Here is a 27632-nt window from a genome sequence, read left to right on the forward strand (position 1 = left end):
GCAGCCCTTTTCTGTTTATCCACAGGGCACACCTGGGGTGCTGCAGAGCAGTGACAACGATCAGCAAGCTCTCCAAATGCCGGATAACACAGGCGTTAATAAAAGTTTCTGGCTTGTTTCAGCATCAGTTGAAATCAGCCCTTCCACATCGAGCCTCACCGTGCTTCAGTGAGCCCAAAACGGCTTTTTTCTGACGGCTGCCCCCCAGCTTAGGCTCGGGGCATTTACCCGCAGGTACATCGCCCGGCCAAGGGGCAGAGCCCGGCCGGTCCCGGCGTTAGGGCAGGCGGCACGACCAGGGGCCGCCCCCGCTGCTTGCCCTGCCCCGGCTCCGCCCGGGTACCCGGGGGCTCGTCCGGCGGTGCCAGGCAGGCGGCATGGCGCAGTACGCGAGGGGCGCCGCCGCCGTGGCCGTGATCCGGCTCCGCAACCCGCCGGTCAACGCGCTGAGGTAACGGCGGCGCCCGCCCGCCCGCCATTTCGTGAGGCGGCCGCCGCGCTGGGGCACGGCCGGGGGCGTTCGGCTTCCCGGTCCCGGGGGGCTGCGGCTCGGCCCCCGGGTGCTGGCCCCCGCTCGGGTATGGGGCCGGGGGGGTCCCCAGTGGGGCGGAGGGACGAGGAGGGCGGCCGGGGCGCCCCCGTGCCCGTCCCGCTGCAGCTGTGTGTGGGCGGCCGTCGGCTGAGGGGACGCTGACACAAGGGGAACCTGACACGAGCTTCCGAGCTTAGCTTTCCCTTTGCAAAAAAGATGCTGAACTTTTCCATGATTTTTGCTCTTTGTTATAAGTTTTAGATACTTTTTTTTTTTTTTTTTTTTTCCCTCGGGAGAGATGCCAGGCTCATCAATCTGTGCTTTCTGCCATCTCCTGTGGAATCTGTTTTCAAACTTAGCACGTTTCTTGTCATTTCCAGTCTTTAAGTATCAGGATGAAGCTTCCAGCGAGCAGTCACGCAGCAGCATTAGCAGCTCGGCAGCTTCATCCCACAGTTCCTTTGGAGTCTGTAGGTGAAAACCAGCTTTTCCCCCAAGCCTGGCTGCTGTTCACATTACTTGTCCCGCAGGCTACGCATCGTGCTTCCAAGTGAGCACAGGGGTTAGGTAGGGCAAAGGGCTCTGCAAGCTGCAGATGTGGTTCGGCAAGAGGAGCTGGCACTGAGATTAAGCCCCAGTATCAGAAGTGTAAACAGCGCACTTGGCTTTTAAAAGCAATTAAGAAATTGACCTCTTAAAAATTGTGGTCAAGGAAGACCACAAGTGATCTCAAACCAGCCAGTGAAAACAGTCAAACACAATGCAGGAACCCCTGGACATTGCAGTTTTCCACCCAAACTGAAGTGGACAGACATGCTTTTTGGTTTACGTAATTTGTTACAAGGTTAGTGTATTATAGTTCATGTAGCTGAATGGCAGCACACCGGCCCATCTTAAGCAGCTGTGGTTGAAGAGCCAGTCTGCAGCAGTAATCTTAGTACATATTCCATGTATATTCCCAAGGCAAAAATCCACTGCAGTCATGCACAACTTCTAAACCAGAAAGTTCGTTAAAAAGAAGCTGAGAAGCAAGTAAGAGCATGAATGCCTGCTCTCACTCTTTTGTTGCAACATCTGAAAGCACAGAAAGATCATTTTCACGTGGTCAGATAATTACAATGAGAAAGCAAATTTGCAGTAACTTGATTGATTTATAGGACTCCCAGAATTACAGACATATAGGATTCCCGGAATATCCCTTGGACCTCCTGTGGCCAAGAGTGGGCTAAGAAAACTTGCCAGCTGTGTCCACAGCAAACTTGCCATCTTTACCACGCAAAACAGTAAGCACTCTAACACAGCATAATTCGGACTGCCATGATCCTGGCCCTGCCAGTTAAGATGCTGTGAAACTTTTGCTTGCTACACGTGAGGGAACAAGACAGGTGGGTTTGACCTGTCCGTGTTGTCTTATATCAAGCAGTTCCAGCCAACTGTTCCACTGCTCAAGACAACTAAATGGTACACATCACTGGAGCATGGTGTGGGCACGTCCACTTCATTGTGACCAGCTTCAGAAGGAAAACTTGGTTTTCGTGAGCTTTTACTTTATTTCCTGGTTTGTTAAGATCTGCTGACTTTGCAGAGAGCAAGCATGACACATGCACTGAGCTCAGCCTTCACCAGCTTTGCACTATTCTGTTAGCAGTGAGGGTAAGACCTGTTTTAGCAGGAATCAACAATTGTTTCATACTTGCCATCGAGTAGTTTTTAGCTAAGACCTGGCTATAGCTAGGAAAGGTAGAGGGCACTCCGTGATCCTTGCATGAACCTTCTGCCTCTGCTTGTTTTATATGCTGGACTGTAGGAGAGCAGGTTTGTGATCGCTGTTTGAGATGTCTGACTACATAGGTGATAGCAGGCAGGGAAACTTACAGACAGGAGCCATGTCCCGCAGTCCTGACAATTTAATTTCACAGCAGGCACAGATGCTTTTTAAAAGGCTGGTGTGTTTTTCCTGCTCTGGCCTCACCTATCTCTCCCCATTACATGTGACACTCAGAGCCGTTATCCCAGCTCCCACGCCATCACACCAGCCATTAGCACTTTAGAAGCCACTGGTGGGTAGAAATTTGCTTTTTGCTGTCTGACAGCATCCACTGCTGTGCGGGTACCTCCCAGGCAGTGCTTTCCTGAGGAATGTGTGCTGACTTGCGAGTCTGGCAGCAAATTTGGCTCCCACACACAGACTCCCCTTCAAGCTAATCCATCTCCCCACCAGCAGAGCTGGCATGTGCCAAACTTGCTTTTTTTTTTTTTTTTTTCCTGGTTTGCAGAGGTTTAACTTCCAGAGATCTGCAGTCCTAAGGCATCTGTGAAACTGTGGCATAGAAAGAAGGGATTTAGATGTGCAAGGAACTGGACAGTTTTGGGGGACAGGCAGACAAGATGTGCAGGAGAAAGGAGCAGACACACTTCATGAGCAGAGACAGGCTGCTGGCACCGAAAATTAAGAAGGATGTGGAAAAATGTGCTAATGCCAGCTGAGTAGCACATGCAGTTCTGAGTGAGTGACAGAAAGCAAAACATACAAGAGATTTTGTATCAGTGCTTTTAACTCTAAAAAGATAAGGTGGAGGAACTGGATTCCTGGCACCAAGTGGGCCCAGCTGCTAGCTGTGTTGCCAGGCCACTGAATTTACAGGGATGAGGTAGGGGAGTTTGTGTGGGTGATGATATAAAGTATAACCACAAAGCTGCCAAAAGCAGTCCCAAGCTCCTTGTGACTGCTAGGGCAGTCCTCCAGACCCCCCATCAGGATAATGATCAGAAAATGTTAAATGAGGCTGGAGGAGCTGCAGTTTCGGGATAGGTGCAATGATGGGAGCCCGTGATGACCAGTGTGGGACAGGGATAGTGCCTCATCATCTGAGATCTGGAGAGGTGGGGTGCAGTAAGTGCCTCCTTCCTGAAACTGCTAACCTTAGACCCCACAGCAAAGATGCCATTCTGGATTTGGTATTAATTAATTAATGCATGGTATTAACTAATTAATATTGGTATTAATTAATGCATGGCTCAATTCAAGCTGTGTTAAGAGGAGAGCTGCCCTGTGACAGCAGCTACACAGCTAGCTCTGGCACTGAGGTGAAAGAGCACAGAGCAGCTAAAGCCAGCACCAGTGCTGAGGTTCAAGGAAGGGAACTATGTAAGTATCAGGCAGCATGACCAAAACCAAACGCAGGTAACTCTGAAAGGAGCTGTCCACAGCACAAAGGATCAAGCATGAAGGCCAGTTTGTTTTTTTCTGTTGGGGTTTTGTCCTGTTTTAATGTTTCTTAGAGACCTAGGTGAACCATTCAGCCAGCAGGTGATCCAGAACGGAACAGCTCAGTGGGACAGCTAAGGAGACTCAGGGAAAAGTTCGATTTTTTTTTTTTTTTTAAGAAGTGGAAAGCTTACACAAATGAGAACAAGAAAGAGGGTAGAATATGATAGGAGAGATGCAAGTTGGAAATTAAGATGACTTTAAAAATATAAACAGTGCTTCTCAAAGCCTGCTAAAAAAAAAAAAAAAAAAAACAACAGCAAAAAGTTCTTTAAATACATAAATAAATTAATAAACCAGGACAAGCTTAGAGGATGCTGAGTTCAAAACTGGCATTTACAGCTCAGGAAAAAGATCCTCACCCTTGACAGTTCTCTGAAATCATCAGCTCAATGTGCTGTGACAGACCAAAACACCTAGAAAATGTAGGGTACCATCAGCATGTATGCTGAGAACAAAACAGAGGGCATCATACCTCTGCAGTGTAAAACTAAGAAGTTGCTTAAATGTCGTGTATAGTTATGGACTTTGTATTTGGAAAAGGATAGGGAGATGATCCAGAAAGGGATGACAAAAACAACTAAGGGGACAGAGCAGTGCCTTAGGAAATCATACTGGAAAGTCCTAGAGTCATCAGCTCAGAGATGAAAAGGCTGTGGGACAGTAAGGTCAAGATTTACAAAATCATAAAGAAAGCAAATAAGTTGAAGGCCTAACTGTTTACAAGATCCTGCAATCATTGAACTAGGGGAGTTTGATTAAGTAGGAGATTGTTTTAAAACAGGTAACACAGAGCTCGATGGCACAGGAGACTGTGGAGGCAGATGGATCGGCAGAACTAGGGATTAGAGAAATGTGTGGACAGCAGGTCAGTAGAGGATGCTAAAAGAAGGTATGTGCATACATAGGGGACCATCCCTCATGCAGTGATTGTGGATGTCAGGGGAAATACAAGGGGGAGGGACCAGACCTGCACGTTTCCCACAAATAGCATTGTCTACTGTCAGATTGGAGCCTGACTGAATTAATTTTGGGGATTCCCTTAAATTGCTTTTTTTTTTTGCTTTTTAAATTAAAGTCCACGTTCACAAATCTGAGCTAAAATTTGAAGTTATTTAAAAGCTTGTTACAAATCCAGAACACTATCACTGCAATGAGTAGAGCTTTATGCAAAACAGAAACAACCTGGGGTGGTCACCTGCAGGAATACTCTCTTATCCCGGGGTGCATGTACTTTTAACAACACCTACCACGAGTTTCTGAAACACATAACACTGAATCTTCTCAGTGTAACGACTTTTGCAGTCAAAACAGTAAGATGGCAGAGCTGACTACATAGCATGGGATTAAGAGTCAGTTGGAACACATGCAGTGAGTTTTTGCATTGTTTCTGTTAAATGAATGATACTGTTGCAGTAATGAAACACTTATGCAAATTATGGTGACTTTTTGCTTCTCTAATGCTTTAGCTGTTTGAAGTTATGATGCCCTTGAGTATTTCTATAATTGTGCTGTCATACATTTTGCTATGATTGCTTTCATGGAAGCATGAAAGCTTGTATCTTTTAGTACCAGTTACAGCTCGTGAGTTACTGAGCCACGCAGCCTCTGCGTTGGACTTTAACCTATCTTGGAGCAAACATATTGCTCCATTTTAGAACAATAGGAAGCTGCAAAAAGTCTGCTTCTTCTTCCTTTTTGTCCCACAAACACTTCTCCCTGGGAAAATGTTGTATGGAGGGGGAAAAAATATTTATGCAAGAACAGGGTCAAGTTATTCTCTGGCAAAAATAGTTCTTTTAATGCAGATAATGTAGGTATTGAACTGTTATTTTACAGTAGCCTTGATGACAAATTTTTCTCCTAGTGGGAGTATTTTATAACTGCTGAGGGCTTGTAAATAATTTCTTATATAAAACCCTGAACCTTTTCATCTACAGGGGCAAACCTTTTATATGGGCTTTCTGCAACTGCTGATCATGTGGCTACTGTAAACACAGAAATGCTCTGATTGCTTCTTGTCTGCTTCTGCAAGAAAATCAGGCAATTTTCCTACACACTATTTTCAAATCCAAAATTTAATATTTGTTAGGGATCCTGCTGCGTATTTTTCCCCCTCTTTACACCATATATTGTAAGGGGCAGTGACATTTCATAAAGGTTTTCCCTTTAATCTTCCAGCATTAAGTGAATTTGGTACTTCTGTGGCCTGGCACTGATGCAAAAACCAGACCCGAGCACAGCGTGCAGCCTGTGGGTCCTCCTCAAACAGCAGCAGCCACAGCACTTCATGTTACAAAAGAGATAAAACCAAGTTTTTAAACATGTATTTTCCCCAGAGAGTAAGAAAACATTTACTAAAATTGGAAAGGCTTTGTGTTCTGCTAGATGGAGCTAGCTGCACTGCAGGGCTGGACGCAAGCAGACAAATGTTGGTTAAAAAAAAACGTGGCACGCATGCAGCTTTTAACTGGAAATTCAGTAGCAATGCCCAGTTGCGTGCTGCCCTGCAGATGTGGAAAGAAGAGGAATTCTGCTTTCCTTCCTGGTCAGGGACTCAAAACCAGAGGACAAGGAAAGAACTGAGTTTGATCACAGATGTGGTGTGGAGACTCAGCCAGTAGGAGCTGAGTGCAGCTGAGCCCAAATCGCATGGCAGAGGGCAGGTTCCAGTTGGGACAGCGCCTGTTCTCACCTGGGGTCAAGTCCAGAACAGTGAATCATAATTGAAAGATTCTGTGTGGCAGTACCAGTTTCCCAGAGAACCTCACTTGCCTAACCTCTGTAAGTGGAAATGAGCAACTAAAGAACCCTGTGCAGTTCTCAACTGGGGTTTACAAAAGAAATGCCAATATAGAAGTTTAGAAACCTGATTACAAAGAAGTTTCAATATACAAGGTCTGAATAATGTAGCCATCATTTTTATTACTTTACAAAATATTTTTTTATCAGTGGCTTTCCTATAGCCCAGATTATACATACATGCTGGGTTGTGCTTTGTCAGCTCCTCTGGATAGGAACCTGACCAAAGACAGATCACATACATGATTTACAGTTCCTTTGCTCCAGTTATCCCACTGAATTACATAAGAGAAATTGTATTTATTTATAAAGGACTGGACAAGCACATATAATACTTGAGTATTTCTCTATCCACTTATGGCTCAAATTTCCTGAATCAGACTCATTATCTACAGCTGTAGCTTATATGCATGCAGAAAAGAATCTTCCCCCACAACATACACACTTAATGTACTTAGAAGTGTGTGCACGTGAACATAGTTTGGTATCTAAACTATACATACACACCATTTTTGTTACTGCTTCTATTAATAGGTGATAGGCATCAATGCTTCTTTACCTACCATCCATCTTTGTCACCATCTTCTAAAGCAAAATATATTTATGGAAGGACATGGAGAGTATGTATTGAGCTTTTTATATTTAGCTTTTAAGCTTCAAATACCAAGTGGATGAATAGTCAGTTCAGATTTCTGCTTAATATCTGATTTGTAAAAATACTAGTTATACTGTTCAGTTTTGAAGTTCTTTAGTAATTCTTCACTGGACACATTAACAGCTTGTGTCTGTGGAGATATATTCAGATGACAAAAAATTCTTAGTGTTTTAGGCCCAAATTCACTTTGACAGGACACCACACAAGTTCAAGCCTGGTCTTTGCAAAGTGAAAGCTTCATAACTGTCAGCACAGCACCAGCTCTATGCCAGGTGTTTGAAAGATAGCTTTTTATGCCCAGAGCTCATTTCCCTTTTAAAAAGTTTGTAGGTTAGCAGTGGTTTAGCATTAATTACTTTCAAATTATGCTAAACTATTTTCCTAAAAGTCTGAATGTTTAATTCAAAAAGACATTTTCAAAAGAACATTTCCCTGTGCTGTTTGCTTTGGAAACAGGAGTATCATAGTCACAAGAAGACTCTGCAGCAGTTGAGTGACAGGTCAGTCAGCAGCAATAAGCTTGTGGGTTTTGACACTTGGCCTTAAAGTGAGAGACTAATGAAGATTCACCCACAGGGACTATGGCAGAAGACCAGTCAGAGGACAGACTTGCATGGACTTACTGCTTATTTTCACTGAGCCTCTTGGTGTTGATGGAAAGGTAATGTAGTAGACCATTGGTTGCTGACTCTCATTCATTTCAGTTTAACAGTTCTTCAGGCGTTAGAGGATGGACTGAAGAAAGCGGATGCAGATCCTTCAGTGAAAGCTGTTATGATTTGTGGCGAAAATGGGAAATTCAGTGCAGGTAAGGCAAATTTCTTCAATCACTCTGAGAAAGAGAGCAAATACTCCCTGCCCACCACATCTGACAATTCTCTGCCTTATAACACTATTAATAAAATGGCTACAAGACAGTGGACTTTTTTTTTCGACTCTGCTGTCCCATGATTGACATGGGGCACATGAGAGATTGGACAGGGCAGGTAGGAGTAACAGATCTCCTCCAGTTGTAGAAATCTGTGAAGGTAGGGAATTTTTGTGGAGCTCAACATTGCTTGTTAGTAGTAACTTAACTATTCCAGACTCAGTATTTTCTTTTTTAAATAAGCATCTCAGCAAACCACCTTAGTAACTGCACGATCATTACAATTATGTATTTTTGTGCTTTGCAATCCCCCTAGCTCTCTGAATAGGCTTAAGGAGCCTGGCTTTCTTGCAGCTGGTCCCCAAAGGGGTTGCTCCCTGTTAACCACTCTCCTGCCAGCAGCATCTCTGCAAGACCTCAGTCATCTGTGAGCAGTGATGTGTAATGGCACCAAGGGAAGGATCATTCCCGTCGCTGCTTTCCCCAGTAATTCCTTTTCATCTTTGTGCTTTCCCAGGTGCTGACATTCAAGGATTTTCTTCTCCAAAGAGACAGGGTATTGGCTTGGGCCCCTTAGTTTCTCTCATCGAAAGGAGCGAGAAGCCAGTGGTGGCTGCCATTGAAGGCATTGCCCTGGGAGGAGGCCTGGAGGTGGCACTTGGCTGTCACTATCGGATTGCACATGTGCAGGTAACATACTGAACTAGAGGCTGCTCCTGAAGAGGAGCTTCCTGTGTCTTTCCTGCAGAGAAACTTCAGAGACTGAGTGTTAATTTGCCTTCAGTCTCAGTAGTCATTATCTGAATTCTATGTAGTTGGCTTATGCGGCATGACTTTTCTCTTACTTTTCTCCCCAGCCACATGAATTTTGCATTTCTTTCTGCTAGTGACCTAGTTTCAATAGGTAGCTGAAACTCAGCTAGCATAGAGCACTTGCAGTTTGATTTCCCACGGGCTCTGTTTCCTCAGGGAGCACTCTATCCAACAGACAACTTCTCCCCCCACACACTTAAGTCTTTAAAAGTTTTTTTTTCCTCTTGAATCTCTACCTTCAGGATTGCTGAACTGCCTTTTAAGTAGCACCTGGTCTCCTTACATAGACTCTTCACTGATATGAGCATCTCCTCATTTTCCCACTTTCCCCTGACAATGTGGGTTCCTATAAGACCATAAAGAGGCACTCTACATGTCCTGTATGCCACCTAAGAAGGATGCCTGAAGTAGTAGTCTTAAAATAACCCTACATCTCTCAAGAGCTCAACTGGAAATGTACTTATTTTAAAGTAACAAACTACATAGCTTTTTTAAAAGAAGACAGGAGCCCTCTTCCTGCTGTCACTAGCTTTTCTGCTGTAACCCTACCAAACCTCAAGTGCATCAAGAACCATTTGAGCACTTGGGAAGGAGGGTTAGTTCAGAATCTCAGTATGTGAGTGGTACCACTCTTCCTTCAATACATTTCTAAGAACTAGGGTAGGGAGATAGCAAGTCACAGACAACCCTCCAGCATTTACTAACAACTACTTGCCTTGTCTGCACATGTGTTGCGGTCTGGGGTGATGCTGTTGTCCCCTTTGGTCTAATTCAGTGCTGTGCTAGCACCCACACATCCTCTGAAGCGTGACACCTCCTCTGCTCCTATACATAAGTTGTTGAAAAGGGCGAGTGGGTTTGTCTTGAATGGCAAAAAGCAAAGATTAGGTTTCTATATAGAAGTTCTTTAAAGATTCCTAGAGGAGCATCACATGTAATCAGGTCTGCTTAGTTCATAATTAACACTCTTGCTAAGAAGACTTGTTGAATTTGACTTCACTTTAGGCACGGATGGGTTTACCAGAAGTCACCATTGGGTTACTTCCAGGTGCTGAAGGCACTCAGCGACTACCCAGACTGATCGGGGTGCCAGCTGCTCTGGATCTAATCACTACAGGTAAAGTACTGTACCTCAGCCTTGCTGTGTTTGTGAGGATGACCAAGTCATACCATCATGTTGGTCTAATGAAGCCTAATAGCTTTTGGTTTTGTTTTTTAAACACATAGCTGCTTAGGTTGAAATTCAGCTTGCTTCCCATAAGGATTGGCTAGGAAGGGGATGTATGCGCTTCTGAGGCGTACAGCTCGTGATGCATTTTGTGCTCAATGAGCTTGTCTCATGCTTGAAGCCAGCTACAGAAGCCATTTGAACAGATATAAAAAGAATGAAGTCACCTGTAATACCCCACTGTAGTCACCTTATATTTTATTTTTTTTTTTTATCACAGGAAGACACATTCCAGCAACTGAAGCACTGAAGCTGGGCTTGGTTGATGAAGTTGTGGAAGAGAACACAGTTGAGGCAGGAATTCGCTTGGCAAACAAGCTGATTGGTAAGAAAAGAACTGTAGCAATGCCAAGAAATAATTGTTGAGGCCGAAGAGAGTCAGAACAAAGCCCACTAGTTTGTTCCATATGCTCCATTCATTGGGTTTTGGCATCCATCTGAAACAGAATTAGCTGCAGAATTTTTCTGTTAAGCAAATGTGGAAAAATTCAGATGCTGGAGAGCTGCAGAAATTCAAACGAGAATTCAGAGAAAAATAGAAATAAGGAGTCCCTGTGCTTAATTATATATCCAAACTTGCATACTCCTCTGGGCTACTGCACTCAACTGATTTGGGGGAATATGAGCTCTTCCCATGTATAGCTTTGGATGACAGCTGGTATTCGGTGTAGAGCTGTTGCATCATCAATAAGGGCTGATAAAAAAAATAATTGTCTCCCTCTAGCGGAGGGACTGGCACATCCTCAGCTGAACTCAAAGATCCATGAGTCTTGCTGTCCTTGGGTTGTGTGGTGAGATGCCCGTTTTGGAGACAGACTGACTCTTGTCAGGATTTGATGTGGAGCTCTTTCACATGAGATGCACGCAAGGAAGGAAAAACACGACCTTGTTGTTCTGATCACATGGCCTTTACAGGCAATGCTTTTCTAAATTGGGGTGCTCCTGCAGTTCTCTTTACTGCAAAGAAGAATGATTCTTCTCTGTAGGAGTATTTCTCCCATGCTAGGGGTTGAAGCAGCCTCAGCTTTGTCCTGGATGACAATGCACCATATTTTCAAGACAGCTCAAAGAATACACTATTCTTCAAAAATCAGTGTCTTGAATGCTTAGCTGCAATGTGGGATTTATCAGATAGATGCAAAAGCACGTTCTTTGGCTGGGTCTTCCATAATAGATGTTCTTCCTTCTCAACATATTCATGCTAATGATTCTGGGGCTTCAGTTCTGGTGCAGAACTGATGACACAAGCAATCCTTTTCTCTTTCCCCATATGTAATCTATTTAAATATAAAACTTTAGAAAGACAGGGAATATACAGAATAATCACAGAATCATCTAGGTTGGAATAGACCTCCAAGATCACCCAGCCCAATCTGTGACCTAGCACTACCAAATCCTCCACTAAACCATATCACTAAGCTTTACACCAAGATGTCTTTTAAAGACCTCCAGGGTTGGTGCCTCAACCACTTCCCTGGGCAGCCCATTCCAATGCCTAACAACCCTTTCAATAAAAAAGTTCTTCCTAACATCCAACCTATTTCACTATTGCTTAAGAAAAGCAAAGGCACTTTGGGTCACTGATCTTTCCTGTTTTGAATGAGAGTTCTGTTTCTCCATCAGCTAGGAGGGCAATGAAATATTACTACTTTGCTTGACTGAATAACCCAGAAAATACTGTTCCCTTTGATGTACCCTCTCAGACTCTGAATGAGGCCATGTGTAAGATTGATGCCAGTACTGATGGCAAAATCAGTATATCATAAAAAGTGTGATAGATACATTGCTAGAACTATAGCAAACTGGCAAGCATCCTGGCTTTCAACAAAAGCAAAGTGAAACTGAGTGAATTGTAGACATTTGTATGGTTGTTTCTTCTGTGACAGATATGCAGTGGTTGAGAATTGTCAAAGTCAGCTTGACCTTAGAGGAAAACCTCAGGAATGAGTCACTGACCACACTATTTCTCAGTAGAACTTGCTTTCTGGAACTCTTGTGCACTGCCATTACTGGCAAATTCCTGTGCTATAGCTTCAGTTTCACTGGAAAGCGTCACTAGCAAGGAAAATTGAGAACTGTGTAAGCATGCAGGAATCCTGACTGGATGTCCAGCAGGTAACCTGTCTGTTCCAGGCTCTCATTATTTGCAGTAGCAGTTCTGTTTCTTGCTCCAGTGAAAAATGCGTGGTGTCACTGAAGACATTTCATGTCATCACACTGCATACCAACTCCAACAGAACTCTGAAGAAAAATGCTTTCAAACCTCATCTAACAGCTCTACTGGCATTTGCAGGATGTTCTTTAACAGTGAAAATACTGGAGACCAGCTCCTCTTTATCTCTCTCCTACTTGGAAGATTTATCTTTAGACTTTGCAGAATATCATGAAAAGTTTTGTTGCCTTGTTTATCCTCAGGTGACCTAATCAAGCAGACAGAATGGGGTACCCAGAATCCATACATTCTTTTAGAGTCCTTCCTGGCTTTGGCCTTTGCATAAATTTAATAAAATTCTCCTGCCATACAAAAGCAAAATAGCACTTTTAGTTCTGTATCTCTGTAACTTAGGGCTGCAGAAGAGATATGACAGTCTCATGTAGTGTGGGGAAACAATCCCAGACCAGCTAAGTTATGTTTTCAGTAAACATTTTTCAAACAATCTTAGAAACAGAATTGCACAGAAATTCACTTCATATGGCAACATCTTTTTCTTTAAAAAAACAATCAAACATACACAAGGCTAACAACTGCTGGCTTCTTACAGAGCAGTTTGGCTAAATAACTCATTGTCACTGAGAGAATTTCTGCTCCTAGCCCGGGAGTGCTCTACTGCAAGATCCATCTCAAAGGACCCATTCAGATAGGATTTTCTTTTAAAGCTTTCTCAGCACTGGAGCTGCAGTAACTCAGGGTGAGAGATCAGCCTTAGATGAGTGGCCTCACTGAAGCAAGGGTCCCTGATTGTTTCTATCCATAGGTGACAGAACTGCCTTTGTGGTAGGTAGGCTGGGAAACCTTCATCTGTAAAACTTCATGGAACATTCTTAATGAAGAACACCTTCTGAACAGCTCTGAATCAACGTCTGTGGGAATACACAGGCATTTAATCTAAGTACAATTTTTTTTTAGTCAAAACCAGTAATTACATAACACAGACTAGGAAGTGAGTGTGCATTCCTGCCCTTCTTCAGAGGAAATTGCTTGTTTATGTAAGAGAAAGTTTTTGCTCTCGAAGGTTTTTTATTTAAGGAAGGAAGGAATAGGCAGAAGCTAAGTCCTTAGAGACTAGAAGAATGTTCTTTCATTGAATGCGTTTGATAACCACTGCACTAATTCAAAGCTGCATTACACAATTTGTCCACCTGATGGCATCAAAAAATTGAAAATTTGCCATAATTGCTTGCAGCTTACACTGTCCACCTCTGTTGGCCTGCTGTAGCCTTCCTGGGCTGGAGGAGAAAATGGCAGCTGATCCTTTGCAAAGCAGATTTCCTGCTTTCTGACCATATCTGCTGCTTAACTTATCTTCTCAGAGCACAAGAGCATCAATGGCATACATCAAAGAGCCAAGCAAAGTCCGTTCAGTTTAGATTAGTTCAGACCCCACAGGTAATACGCTCTGCATGGAAAGACGATTAGGAGTTTCTGACCCTAGGCCACCAGCAGTAACTGTGGAGGAGGAATGTGTTCCTTCTGAGGAATATGAAACCCACACGAGTAGCAGCTACTGCTGCTCATGCAGCAACTGCATGCTTTAAATGGCAAGTACTGGAAAAAGTCTTTTGGTTACATTTACATGGGCCTTTAGTGCATCATCTCTGGAAAGAAGTACAATATGCAGATATTTGAATCTGTCTCCTGGGCTTATCATTCTGGCTACCACCTTCCTTAAGCACAAGATCTAGCAAAATGCCCCTTTGAGACAACCAGAGAGTACTGAGAGTTGACAGCAGCCACACTCATCTCTGAGTGGTCTGAGACCATTGCTAGCCTGAAGAACAGGGAACCAGTTCCAGCCTTGCTCCCCAGACATGTACAAGCATTGCTGCAGCATGCAGACTGTTGAGCTAGCCCTGCCTTCAGTCCAGTAATATCCCTAGAGTTCACTCTGGGATGCCTTTTTTTGTTTGTTTGCTTTAAATAGCAGTGTTTGATACTGCAGGCTTACATGTTGCTTTTGCTGATAAGTGTTATAGATTTGGTCCATCCTTTGTGCCACCTAGATTACAAACCCTAGCAAAACAAAGTAGATACCTGTGCTAGCTCCTGTTTACAGGAGACGCCTTTTTCTACATCACTGATGTCCAGTATCATTCACCATGTTCTTGCTTCTTTGATTTCAGAAACCAAGCTGTAGGTACCCTGCACTAATCTCTTCTTCCAAGGTTTAAATTCAGATCATTCTTTCTATTCACTTTCAGTTCTTAGTAGCATTGCAGCAGCAAGGAAGCTGCATGGAGGTGCTATAGAAATGCTCAGCTAAATACAAGTTTTATTACAGGACTCCGAGGAGAGTTACTTTTCAGTCTGAGCAACTGTCTCACATTCCTCATCAGTATTTGTGCTTAACAAGTACAATTTGCTGTCTGAAGATCATGTTAAAAGGCTGCCAGTAGCATTTCTGTTCACTTCTCACATGGGACATATGTGAGATCTCTTGGTCTGTCCTGTCCTAAGTGGTCTTCCAGCCATCAGATTTCCTTTTTGAAAGAACGAAACCCACTATTTCAGTCCTAAATAAAGGACTCATATTAAAAAACATACACTCAGGGAAGACAAAGGATTCAAAAATAAAGAAATATCTTGACTGAAATCCTGCAGTACTGGCAAATCCAAGCTATATTCATTGTCAGTGTGGAAGCATTTGGATGGACTCACATTACAAGGGAAGCTACTTACACAGTCAGTGTTCATCTTTGTGTTCTCTAAAAGGCTTGGTTAAAGAGCCTGACCTCTGAAGACCACTGTTTCAGGAAATCAATACCAACTCAGCCTGGGAATTCATGTGTTTTTTGTTGTGTTTTTTTTCCCCCTCTTAAAAGCATCTGGTCTTAGAGGAAGAGTTAGGGTCAGGACATGTTCTTTGGAAAACCACAATTGCAGTGCTGCCATTATTCCTACTTTTCAGTACCCTGTGTATGTTGGGGCTCCAGATTTCCTGCTCCTGAATCTTCTGCTGATGCAGCGGCATTTTCAGTCAGACAGTGGAAGGGAAGAGAGCGCTGGGTGCAATATGCCACCTTTGAAAGAAATGTGCTCCTACGCAGAGCTCATAACAGAAGCCAGGCCAATGATGTTACACACAAGAGAACTTCTCACCTCTGGGTTCCCATCCGAGGGGGCCCATTCACCATCCTGCTGTGGTGGTGGTCCACGATGCTCATGGGTACAGTGCTGCAGTGCTCAATGCCATAACATCACTTAGCCACATCCAGATCCATAAACTATGATGACAAAAGGCTTTGTGCAAATGTTGAGGAGATGCATCCTGAATTTCTGACCTTGTTCCTCCATGGTCTTTAGTGAGGAAAGCTGCTAAGAACATAGCAATAGCCTGAGCATGGACAGATCAGAGATCTCCCAGCGGGCACCAAGGTTTATGTTTCTGAAGAGGATTTTGGTGTCTGAAATATAACTAACTTCTCTCAATTAAGAATTCTTTCTAGGTATTACCATAGCAACCTCCTTCTGTAATGAGGCTCATGTATTTCTGTGGCTGCTTGATTCACCCCTTGCTGACACAGAAGCATGAACTCTTCCTTGTTATTCATTTGCTCCCCATCTCATGCTGTGTGAGCCATCCTCTTGGCTGGTCCCACGGGGAACAGGGGGACTCCTGCTGTTAGGGAAGAATTGAAGTCGGGGTACATTTCCCAGTCATTCATACAAACACCTGGGTCAGGACCCTGGCTGGAATGCATCTGGCTGGCAATGCCAATCGGGCACAGAGTGCTGAGCAACACTGGGGAAAAGCTCTAGTACTGAAGCTCACAGAACAGAAGGAGCTTTATGAATGTGACAGCTGGAACCGTGGAGTAAGAACTGGAGAAGTCAAGTCACTCTGTAGCCAAGAAAAGGAAGGAGAGAGTTGTCTTTGAAATTGAAAGCTTGCTTTGTTGAAGTCTAGGGAGAAGGGTCTTGAAAAACTTCCATTGTCGAGGCAAACAAAGTTAAAGAAGCATCAGACACTTGAATGCTGACCCAGATCATTGTGCCATGCAAGCCCTAGTGCAGTGGGCTTAGCAGGAGGAGGAAAAGGTGTAACAGATTCTCATTCTATGTAGAGAAACAAATCTGTAGTCCTCCAGCAAGTGTGGAATGTTTTGTTCTATAACTGTATTTTTCTACCCACAGGCCAGCCCTTGGGACCCCGCAGGCTCAGCCTGAAGCCTGTTCCAAAGCTGCCCAACATGGAAGCATTTCTCAGTGAGGCTCTCATGAAGGTGAAGAAACAGGCCCAGGGGTGCCTGGCGCCAGAGCTCTGCTTCCAGGCAGTCAAAGCTGCCACAGAGAAGCCCTTTGCAGATGGAGTCCGGAAGGAACGGGAGCTGTTTAACATCCTGCTGACCTCAGGCCAGGCCCAAGCACTGCAGTATGCTTTCTTTGCAGAGAGAGCAGTGCAGAGGTGGACAACGCCCACTGGAGCTTCATGGAAAAGTGCTTCCCCTCAGCCCATCCGCAGAGCGGCTGTGATAGGTAAGGAGATGAAAAGCTGTTGCATTTCCTGATTGTGCAGCTAACAGCAGCACTGAAAGGGAGCAAGATGAGTGTAGCAGGGCTTCACTCATGGCAGAAAGCCTAAGCCTAATTCCCTAGCAGTCACTGGTACCCAGCACACGAGAGATATCCCAGGCCCATGAGTGACATGCAAGGAGAGAAGCTGTCACTGCACTTGTAAGCTCAGGGAAGGTCAGATGGTAAGTCATTTCCTAATAGATTGCTACCTAAACCCACCCCTTTCTTTGGGAGAGAAACTTCCTCCACTTTCAGAGTCGCTTCATCTGTGGATCATAAGCAGTCTGTTCCCTTTTAAATACTGCCATGTTGAGTCCTGGCTTCGCTCCATGTTAGAAGCAGGTTTGCACGAAATTCTCCTCCTCCTGGTCTAGTTCTGTATTAGAAGTGCATGTGCATAGAGTCACTCAGGGATATATTAAAACAAAAATGTTTTGACAGCTGTATTTTAAGAAGATTTCATCTCACTGGGATCCACTCTTGCCATTTTGTAGCCCAGCAAGATAATGCCTTCATTAATTTTTTATAAGAGCAATTTAAATAAAACCTTCGATGCACTGCTGAGATTTAAAAACAGAAAAAAAAAAAAAGAAATATCTTTCAGCTCTGCCTGTTGATAGTAGCACTCAGAAATGGTTAGATGAGTAATGGAGCACTTGGAAAACATCCATTCTGTTTCAGAGAAAGCTCACCAGACCAACACTGCTCTTTCCAGGCCTCCTGTGCCCAGTAAGAAGCTCTCTGGAAGCTCATTTCAGACCAGAGAAGCACTTTTTTCAAAGTTCCCTTCTCTTCATTAGCTTCCCTGACTTAATCCATGCTTTAATTTTAATGAAAATGTTTCTTGAACATTGGTCCACAAGCCTTGTGAGGCAGATCTGTGGCTGTTATGTCATGTAGATAATAAGGCATGAATTATCACCAAATTTATCATGTGACCTGGGTGCAAGCAAACTCAGGTAGGTCAGTCCTCTAGTGTTCTTTGGCAGAAAGGGCTTAATGCTGAAGTTTTGTAGGAACAATCAGGTGAATAGAATCAACAATTAAATGGACAGTCTTTGTTAGGGACTGATAAATGATGCTACAATTACTAACTTTTCTTGAAGAGTCTCAATACTAATAAACATTATAGCCAAAAGGACCATTCAGGGCATCTGACCTGCTTATGTTCATGCTGTAACTAAACTAAGAAATTTTAGGGACAAATCCAATCCCTGTCTGAAGGTTCCTAGAAAAAACAGCCTGTATCTTATTTCCAGACTGAACTGGCAGGGCTACATCTCCCACCCTTTGGATTAAGAACGGCCAAAAAAATCTGCCAGACTTCTGAATTCCTGTCTGAAGCTGACCCAACCTCTATGTAGATTTCAGTTTTCTTGTAGCTGTTTACAGACATAGTTCAAGTTAACCCATGCCTTTTGCAGAAGAAATAAACTAATTGCATTGATTCTTTTGCTGCTGAGCACAGTCTGTCATGCTTTAGTCATTTTCTTTATTCTCTGAACTTCCTCTGATTTTTCCCAACACTCCCCAAAGCACACACATCAGACGTGTGAACAGTATTCCAGGAGCAATTATGCTAAGACCAGGTACAAAGAAGATACTTCTTCTTTGCTCCTGCCAATATGCTCAAGGTAACACCCAATGTTTGCATTAGCCATGTTTACTACATCCTGTTAATTATCCACTGGCCAGAAGCAGCAAGGGCCAGCAGTTCTCCAAGGGATGGAGTGCTGAGGGGAATCCCAGAATCCTCTACAAGTCACCCTGTCCAGCTCCCATGCTCAAACAAGGCCACCTAGAGCCAATTTCCCAGGACTGTGACAAGACAGCTCTTGAATATCACCACAGATGGAGACTCCACAGCCTCCCTGGCAACTCATACCAGTGCTCAGTCACCCTCACTGCACAAAAAAATAAAAATAAAAATCCTGACATTCAGATGAAGCCCTTTCAGTTTCTGCCCTTTGCCTCTTGCCTTGCCACCAGGCTCCACTGACAAGAGCCTGGTTACCTCTTCTTTGCACCTTGCCCTCAGCGTTTTGCATACATTGACAAGAGTCTGCCTCACTTCCACCTTCTCAAGGCAGAAAGAGTCCCAGCTCTCACGGCCCTTCCCCATATATGAGTCATTCCAGTCTCTTAATCATTTTTGTGGCCCTTTATTGGGCTCATTCCAATATCTCCATGTTTCTGTCATACTCAGGAGCCCAGAACTGGACCCAGTAGTGCTGAGCAGAGGGGACATCTCACCTCCCTCAGCCTGCTGGCAACACTCCTCATACAGCCCCATATACCATCAGCCTTCTTTGCAGCAAGGACCCACTGCTGCTCATGGGCAAATTGGTGCCCACCAGGACCCCAGATCCTTTTCTGCAATGCTACTTCCACCCAGTCAGCCCCAAGCATGTACTGGTGCATAGGATTATGCCACCCAGAGCACAGTACTTTGCATCTCTCCCTGTCGAGGTTCATGACATACCTATCAGTTCTCCCTCTGGACGGCAGCGCAGCTCTCTGGTGCATCAATTATTTACAGTACCCAAGTGAGGCAAAGAAGACAGACTTGAGATCATGCCAGGATCCAGACAATCAATGAAAATTCACATGATGAAGCAGGTCCAAGGTAGAGTGGGGAAGCCAATCAACAGGTTGTGGCTCAGTGGGACCACAGCTAGAGCCATACAGTTCTCCAGCATAGCTCAGAAGGAGAGCAGGGGCCCGGGGCTGAGTTTAAATCAGGCTCTGAAGCTCCTGGGTGGTGGGTGTGGGGTGGAGGCTCCAGGTGTAGCTGGTCAGGGTCATTAAAGCTTATCAATCCTCTCAAGGCCTTGACACCTGCCAAAACTCCTAATTCATTTTCTGAATCACTGCTTCTATCAGTAAGCCCCATAAGCAATATAGTTTGCTTTGTTTGTGCGAGGTGTAGATGTTATGCTTCATTTGATAAGCAGCTTCTGTTTGGGAGGCCATTGATCACCTCCTCTTAACTCTTAATCTTATGCCATACTAAATGTCATTGCTTTCCATCAGTTACTTCTTTCTGTCACCCCACTGGGCTTTTTCTCTTTCCTCTGGAAAGACTTCCTAATGTCTTACCTTTTGGTATCAAACAAATAGCAAGTCCTTTGGAGATGGGTTCAGAATATGCCACCACCGTTGCATTTTTTTCTCTCTCAGGCTGCCATAACAAGAAGTCATTCGCCAGCGAGTACCATCTCATATTTCCATATTCTTGATCTTTAACACATTCTTGTAGCACCAGAAACCAAACTCTTAGGGACAAACTTTTAGGGACACCTCTTAAAATAGTGCTGATCATCCCTTTAAAGTACTGAGCCTCTATAGGTTATCCAGGGTCTCCCTGTTTTCCCTGGAGAGAAGAAGACATGATCTTGCGTCCATTTTGGATGGTCAGAAGTCATGCAGCCCCTGATTCCAAATACTGCTGTTTCACACACTAAAACCCTGTTGCAATATGCTGGTTCTTCTGTCTGTTATCACTGCAAAATGGGAAGCAGCTGAGCAGATCACTGCAACATCTTTCTCCTTCAGTAGCTTTTCTGCCAGCACAGAGGACTTTTGGGTATGGAAGCAGTGTCATAAATGCTGGGGGAGCTGTGCTTTGTGGACCCCCTGTCAATCCAGTATTAGCAGGACATTGTTAGAGGGAGTTGGCACCGAGTCCTAATGGATGTTCAGCATCAAGCATTATGTGTCATTTTTGTAGGCTTGCTTGATAGATGGCATTGCTGATGAGTTGGCGACTGTTGCTGTGCAGTCCTGGCTTCCCGTCAGCTACCTTTGTCTGCGGGTTGCTTGCTGCAGGACTGATAACGGGCAGCACCCAGCTGGGCAGGATCCCTCCTGCTCTTGGCCTAGCTGTCCGTGGCTGTCTTCAGACACAGGCGATGTGACCTACCTCATTTGCTCCTGCTTGCTCTGTGCTCTCACCTCCTATCTCTTTCCACCTTCTCTGGTTCATTGTCACACAGAAAAAGAGTTCATCTCTGTCCCTTCCGCAGTCCTTCAGTAGCTTCCTGCTTGCCTTGAGTACCACATTATTTCCGCTTGAAGCTTGTACCCTGAAACAGTTAGAGAAAGAAGCAGCTCCAGGCTGCATCAGTCCACCACCACCAATTGCTCATTATTCTTTTTTAACATGAAAATTGGAACAGTCCATGTATATTTTTACCAATTCATAAAGTGCTGTTTCCAGTTCCTGTTATTTTAAGGTCCAAATACTCATTATAGTTCAGAATATATTCTACTGATAAGTATTTCTCTAGTGCGTGTGACTCTACATAAGTTGGTTAATACATATTTCGAGTTCATTTGTTTTGGAACTTGTTTTTAAAATCCTTCAATTAACTTTGCATCATTTTTCATATTCTCGGTACCTCATGTGACAGCGCAATAATTAGCAATCATTATTCACTCTGCTTGCCCCACAAATGATTTCGTTGTATCCATGTTTGGCCTTAAATTTCGGGAGTTTAAGTGTAGCTTTATTTATATGCCAAGGCTACATTTCGCAACGAAAGGCCAGAAGCAAGATGGCTAGACACTGGGCTTTTCCTGAAGCACATTTCAGTCTTCTTTTGGAAGCTGGGCCTTGGGCATGAACACAGCTCTGGAAACAGTTCACTGAATAAAAGACAAGAATATAGGATTTTTGTAAAGATTTGGGGGAAGTAAGAGCCCAACTGAGGGACAAAACAAAATGTACAGTAGAAATCCTGGAGTAGTTCTTAGCCGTGTTTTGGTCTGTGCAACCTGAACTGAGCATGCAACGCTTCCCTTTCTTCTACAGCCTGCTACCCATGCAAGACCCAGTGATTCCCTACCATTTTTTACTGCTCTAATACATTTTTTGCCAAGATCACGAGTCTATAAATTTGAAAGGGAAGTCCTTAGAAATGCTTCTCTCCCTACTAAATAGCCAGATCTCTCCTTGGTTTTACAGCCCAATTTTAGAAAATATTTCCAGGGGAGTCATGCTGTGCAAGCTCTAATGTAACAAAACCCTTGGGGCTTTCATTACTCTCTCTGCCAGCTTCATTAAACATCATTTCATACAGGCCACTGAAGAGTTATGTAGTAAGTTGAGAGACAGCTTTTCTAGGTCAGAAACAAGCTTGGCAAGCTCATGTCTTATCTATAAGCCTCCTCCTGTGGCCTAGAAAGTGCAGGACTACAGGCATGTACGCCTGTCTGTCGTGGGACGGTGAAAACCTAGATGGGAGTACTTACACTACACGTGAAAGAAAGCAAAGAGCTGAATCAGCTAACACCAGAGTTTTGATCTAGGAGGGAACAGCTTGTTCACGTTGTGAGAGAACTGCTAACATTTCAGTCAGGAAACTGAAGCTGAGAGGAGCAGGAGTTACTAAGGCCCAGGATGTACAGGCTGTTTCTTTAGTACGGCTTGGAAATTAAGAGGAGAAACACCAGGTCTCCATCCCGGAACGGAATAAGAGATTTCAAGAGGGAGCTGTGAAGAACCAGGATGTGGAACTGCAAACCCTTTACCATGGTGTCAAAAGAGAGCCTTAAAGATGGGGCTAGGCTCGGTGGCTGTACAGGAGGTGGTGCGTGACACTCCCGCACTGTCTGAGAAGAAAGCAGTCTTTGTAGCTCAACAAAGACAGAAAGAGCTGTTTTAACACCCTGCCGACACATCCAAGCCTCTGAGAACTGAGCAAAGCAGAAGGAGCTATTTGTGTTTGGTTGTCAGTCAGCAAACCGTGGACAATGAAATACTAAGAATTGATTCATGTTGTTCTACCTTTATTTTCAAATTAATTTTAGTAGTGTCTGATCATGAAGATTCAATTTCCTAGAAAGGAAGTTCAGCATTTGCTTGGCAGCAAAGTGGTTTATGAGCAAGCATCCAGATAGTGATGTCTATAAGAACTGCTCTTAAAGCTAAGCAGGGAGTGTTTTAAATGTACTCTGTGTATAAAAATTTAGCGTGGACACATCTAAATCAAGGGTATGTAGCTTGCAGGAGAAATATACTACCTTGTTTGACCTTCAGAGTTGGAACTTGTTTAACTGATGACATAATTTCAGCTCTTCTTTATAAAGCTGCTTTAGACAAATTTTTTAATCCCCTTGTTTCTGTTTATTTGTTTAGCAGACTTTCATTTGTAAACCTGGGATTAAAAAAATCATTTTTACAGAATTATGACAAACCTGGACTTTGTCTAGTTGTTGCTTTATTTAGGATATTAATAATCCTCCCATTCAAATGCTTTGCACTTTTAAAGCTGGTAAAATTGCACTGGCCTTTGCTCACTAGTTTGCATTTGCTCAGTCCAAAAAGCCTCCATCAGGGGAGAACAGTGTAAGTAGCGTGGGTTGGGTATCATAGGAGAGTGTAAGCCTGCGGCTTCGTTTAATGTAATAGAGGGCAGAGCTGGCGGAAGGGCTCAGGAGGAGGGAAAGGAGCAAGCCAGTAATCACCACAATATTATTCCTCCAATGTTATTATGAGCTGGTAATAGCACATTTATGGATCTTGGAGGAAAAAATACAGCTCAAATGGGTGTTCAGTAATGGGAATTCTAGACAAGAATTTTAACTGCACGGTTGGACAAGGAAGAGTGTATCTTCGGTGACCTTCAAAAGTTAGCAATAGCCTGTATTGGACGACTTGGCTTGTTCCCGGTGGGCAGAGATGTCCAGGATAAAGTGTGAACAGCAAGAAAAAAGGCTATTGATGTTCCCAAGTGATTAAAAAGGAGGTGGGATATGTTGAATTCTGGATTAAGAAGACATTATTAGTTCCATGCCTGGACTGGTGATGGGAGACATAGGAGACAGAGACAAAATCAAGAGCAGCTCAGTTTCTGAGAGTCTTTACAGAAATTGCAGCTGAATTTGTGCTTGCATCAAAGATTATGCAATGAAGAGCAGAGGGAGAAGGAGACAAAGAGGAAACTTGCAAGGAGGAGGGAGAAACCAATTGTCTGAGCTTTGCTGGTGTCTGAATCTCTGTGGGGTGTGTTTGCTTGCACTGATGTTCTTCTGTGAGTGCCCCAGAGAACCACTGGTATCCTGAGGGTGAAGCTGCTAGAAGTTGGCAACAAGGTGGAAGTAGAAACTCAGATCTTGTCTGCACTCACCAGGTTCTAACTCTTAAGCAATGCTGGTTTCCGTAGGTATAAAACTTCACAGGGAGAATATGTGAATCACATGGAGTGAATCCCATTGGTATTTTGTAATCTTGAGAAGACGTCAACTTGCCTTTCTGCTCTTGCTTTTCAAACATTTAGGCTCGCTGAAAGAGAGACTTCACCTTCCTTTTTCGGAGTTTTCAGTTCTTTTCTTCTCTCTGTGCACCATTCATCTTGCTTAGGCTTCTGCTTTTTATCCCAGAGATACCAGAGGAAGTGCTGCTGTCAAGTGATTGATTGTAACATTTTCTATTCATAGTCTCTGATTCTATCTCCCTTTTATCCCTAGGGCTGGGAACAATGGGCCGAGGCATTGTGACTTCTCTGGTTAAGGCCAACATACCCGTGGTAGCCCTGGAGCAGGACATGGAGTATCTGAACACGGGAAGAAAAGCTGTGATGCTCCTTTTGGAACGTGAGGCTATGAAAATGGGGCAGGATGCCCAAAGCCTGGATTTCCATAACCCTGCACGTCTCCAGTTCACTGTAGACTTTGATGGGTTGCGGGATGTAGACCTAGTTATTGAAGCTGTGTTTGAGAACATGGCACTGAAGAAGGAAATATTCAAAAAGCTATCAGGGATCTGCAAGCCGGGGGCCTTTCTGTGCACAAACACATCAGCCCTGAACATCGATGAAATAGCCTCTGCCACGAGCCACCCACAGCAGGTCATTGGCACACACTTCTTCTCCCCTGCTCATGTGATGAGGCTATTAGAAATTATCTATGGCCGCCACACGTCCCCAGCTGCCATTGCCACTGCCATGCAGCTAGCCAAAGCGATGAAAAAGGTTGGAGTGGTGGTAGGGAATTGCTTTGGCTTTGTCGGGAACCGAATGATGTTTCCATATGTGCAACAGGCAGTTTTCCTTTTAGAGGAAGGAAGCAGACCAGAGGATGTAGATCGGGTTCTTGAAGATTTTGGATTTAAGATAGGGCCTTTCCGAATGTCCGATCTCGCAGGGCTGGACGTGGGCTGGAGGTCTCGAAAGGGCCAGGGCCTCACTGGGGCCTCACTGCCTCCAGGAACGCCTGCCCGCCAGCGGCACGGCCGTCGCTACAGCCCGCTGCCCGACCTTCTGTGTGAGAAAGGCAGGTTTGGGCAGAAAACTGGAAAAGGCTGGTACCAGTACGAGAAGGCTGGGGGCAGGACAGCCAGGCCAGATCCGTGGCTTCACAGCTTCCTGTCTGAGTACAGGGACACCCATCAGATCAAGACCCGCTTTGTAGACCAGGAGGAGATCCTGGAGCGGTGTTTGTTTTCTCTCATCAATGAAGGGTTTAACATCCTGGCTGAAGGAATAGCTTCAGGCCCAGAACACCTTGATGTCATTTATATCAATGGCTACGGGTGGCCAAAGCACAAGGGCGGCCCCATGTTCTATGCTTCCACCGTCGGGCTCCCTCGTGTTCTGGCTAAGCTGCAGAAATACTCCGAGGCCCACCCTGATGTCCCCGAGCTGCGTCCCAGTGCCCTTCTGAAAAAGCTGGTAGCTGCGGGGAGCCCTCCCCTCAAAGAGTGGATGTCCTGCCCAGGCTCGCAGAGCAGCAAGCTGTGATTTCATTGACGCCTGCTCTATAAATTCATGGGAGAGATCTCGTGAAACAGGTGCTGTAATTGCCCTGTCTTTTCCAATCAAACCCAAAGTGCTTCAGGCTCATAAACAATGTCACTAACCTTCCTGGGCCTTCGCAGAGAATAACTTTGGCCAAAGATTGATCTCAGTCAGCCCCCTGCTGCCGGCAGCCACTGCCATCGCCCACCCTTCCGTCTCACCACCAGCCTCACCCACCCTTTTTGCACATTGCTGTGCACGGACGTGTTTCACTTTGCTCTGCCTTTAGGATTTCACAGCAGTGCTTCTCTTTTGGTCTGTCTGTGTCGAAGGGACAGCAGCACACAGCCCTCAGAGCGAATCACAGAGGGAAGCGAGAGCGAGGTGGCCACAGTTCACAAAGGAGATGGTCACGGTTCACCCCGCATGAGCTGAATCTACCAGATCCTGGCCTGAATCCATTTCCCAGCCTGTTCAGATCTCCCCCTGCAGCCCATCTCCAGCCCAGATTTCCTGGCTCCGAAACGCAGCCAGTTGGAACCTGTTCCCTTCCTGCTGCTGGGGGCAGTTGGCACAAGGGGCACAGCGCCTTTCAGAGGTAAATTCAAATGAATTGGAGGGAGCAGCTTTGGACAGAGAGCGAGGGGCAGGGCTGGTACTGTCCCCTCCTCCCACAGAAGAAAATTCTGATAAATGGCAGAAAAGCCACAAATGCATCAACCTGCCTAACTTGCCCCGTGCTGTTGGCTCACGACCAGCCTTCTGCATCCAGGCTCCAGCCTCCGTTACCATCCACCTGTCTGTGTCCAGGCAGAAACATCTTCTGGCATCTCCAAGTGTGGGTTTGTGTTGCCAACCCTCCCCCTTTCTTGCCTGCCTACAGCTACCTAATTGATCTAATTGACCAGACCGAAGCCTGGCCTGGCACTTACTGGGTTTCCACATGCACAGAGGGCACGCGGAGGAGTGCAGGGCTCCAGAGCTGTGCAGGCAGGAACATTTCTGCAGGCACACAGGGAGCAGAGCAGGGGGAGGTGACCAAGCTTCCTCCAGGCTTGCTGCTGTGGGGCAGTCACCCACTGCTCGTGGCCTCTGAATTTATCGTCTAGGTTGGCGTGGGGCATGGGTGGGTCTGGGTTCCCTTCTCAGGAAGATTAACATCAGATTCTGCTTTCTATTTTAATAAAACTGTTTTGATTATATGATACCATACTGAAAACGGAAAATGTGTTTGTTCTTTCTTCATACCTCCATTGTTTCTTTACATGGCAGAATTAGATAAATTTCCTGTTAATGAAGAAGTCTTTGTTTGAAGAGGCTGCTTGCTGCTTTTTTCTAAACGTAACTTATTTTGCCCTCTTTCTACTCCTGTCTTTCTGTGGATGAGGGTGCAAAAGAAGCCGTAACCCAACCAAATGACTGGTTCCAGCGGGCGTTTTTCTCCTGGACCAGAAACAGAAATAACTCTAGGCCCAGAAAGCTGCTGCAGTTCCCCCCCTCCCCATCACTCGCGTGTCACAGCTGAGAGCAATCCAGCATTTGCTCAAAGGTGAAGCGCTGCTTCCACGCGAGCGGACTCCGCGTGACATGTTACACAACAGCTCTGCCCGGCGCTGCCGGCTCGCATGTCCTTCGGCAGGACAGCCCCGGACACACCACACTGACATCCCCTCTCCCGTGCCTCGTGCTGCCCTGCTCACCCGCACCGCAGACGGGCTGGAAAAGGGCACTGCCCTTGCAGCGGGAGCGGGGTGAGGAATGGGAGATGTTGGTTTCGGGGTACCAAGCCCCAGTGACTTCTACTTGGCAGCCAAAATGTCTCCTCACCTGCTGCACTTCCGTGCTGCTGCATCTGACGTGCCCACCCCTGCCCATCTCCCCTCCAGGAGATTACTGAGAACAGAGGCTGTTCGCACCAGCAATGTCTCTACTGACAGAAGTTCATTTGTAAATTCGTATTGACCAGAGCAGCCCAGCATTGATTGTTCTGTCTGC

At 45.0% G+C, this 27632-nt stretch overlaps 1 protein-coding gene across 1 annotated transcript; it reads left to right on the forward strand.

Moving 5' to 3' along the window:
• The first annotated feature begins 254 nt into the window (after window positions 1-254).
• On the forward strand, window positions 255-25823 carry EHHADH (enoyl-CoA hydratase and 3-hydroxyacyl CoA dehydrogenase). The gene is made up of 7 exons (XM_027463912.3): window positions 255-451; window positions 7962-8065; window positions 8643-8815; window positions 9944-10055; window positions 10387-10491; window positions 16519-16860; window positions 24370-25823. Exons 1-7 carry the CDS (start codon window positions 378-380, stop codon window positions 25638-25640), a joined length of 2181 nt encoding a protein of 726 aa, XP_027319713.1. The 5' UTR covers window positions 255-377; the 3' UTR covers window positions 25641-25823.
• Window positions 25824-27632: the final 1809 nt, after the last annotated feature.

Source organism: Anas platyrhynchos, chromosome 9, assembly GCF_047663525.1.
Source record: "Anas platyrhynchos isolate ZD024472 breed Pekin duck chromosome 9, IASCAAS_PekinDuck_T2T, whole genome shotgun sequence".
In the NCBI taxonomy this organism is placed as follows: Eukaryota; Metazoa; Chordata; class Aves; order Anseriformes; family Anatidae; genus Anas; species Anas platyrhynchos.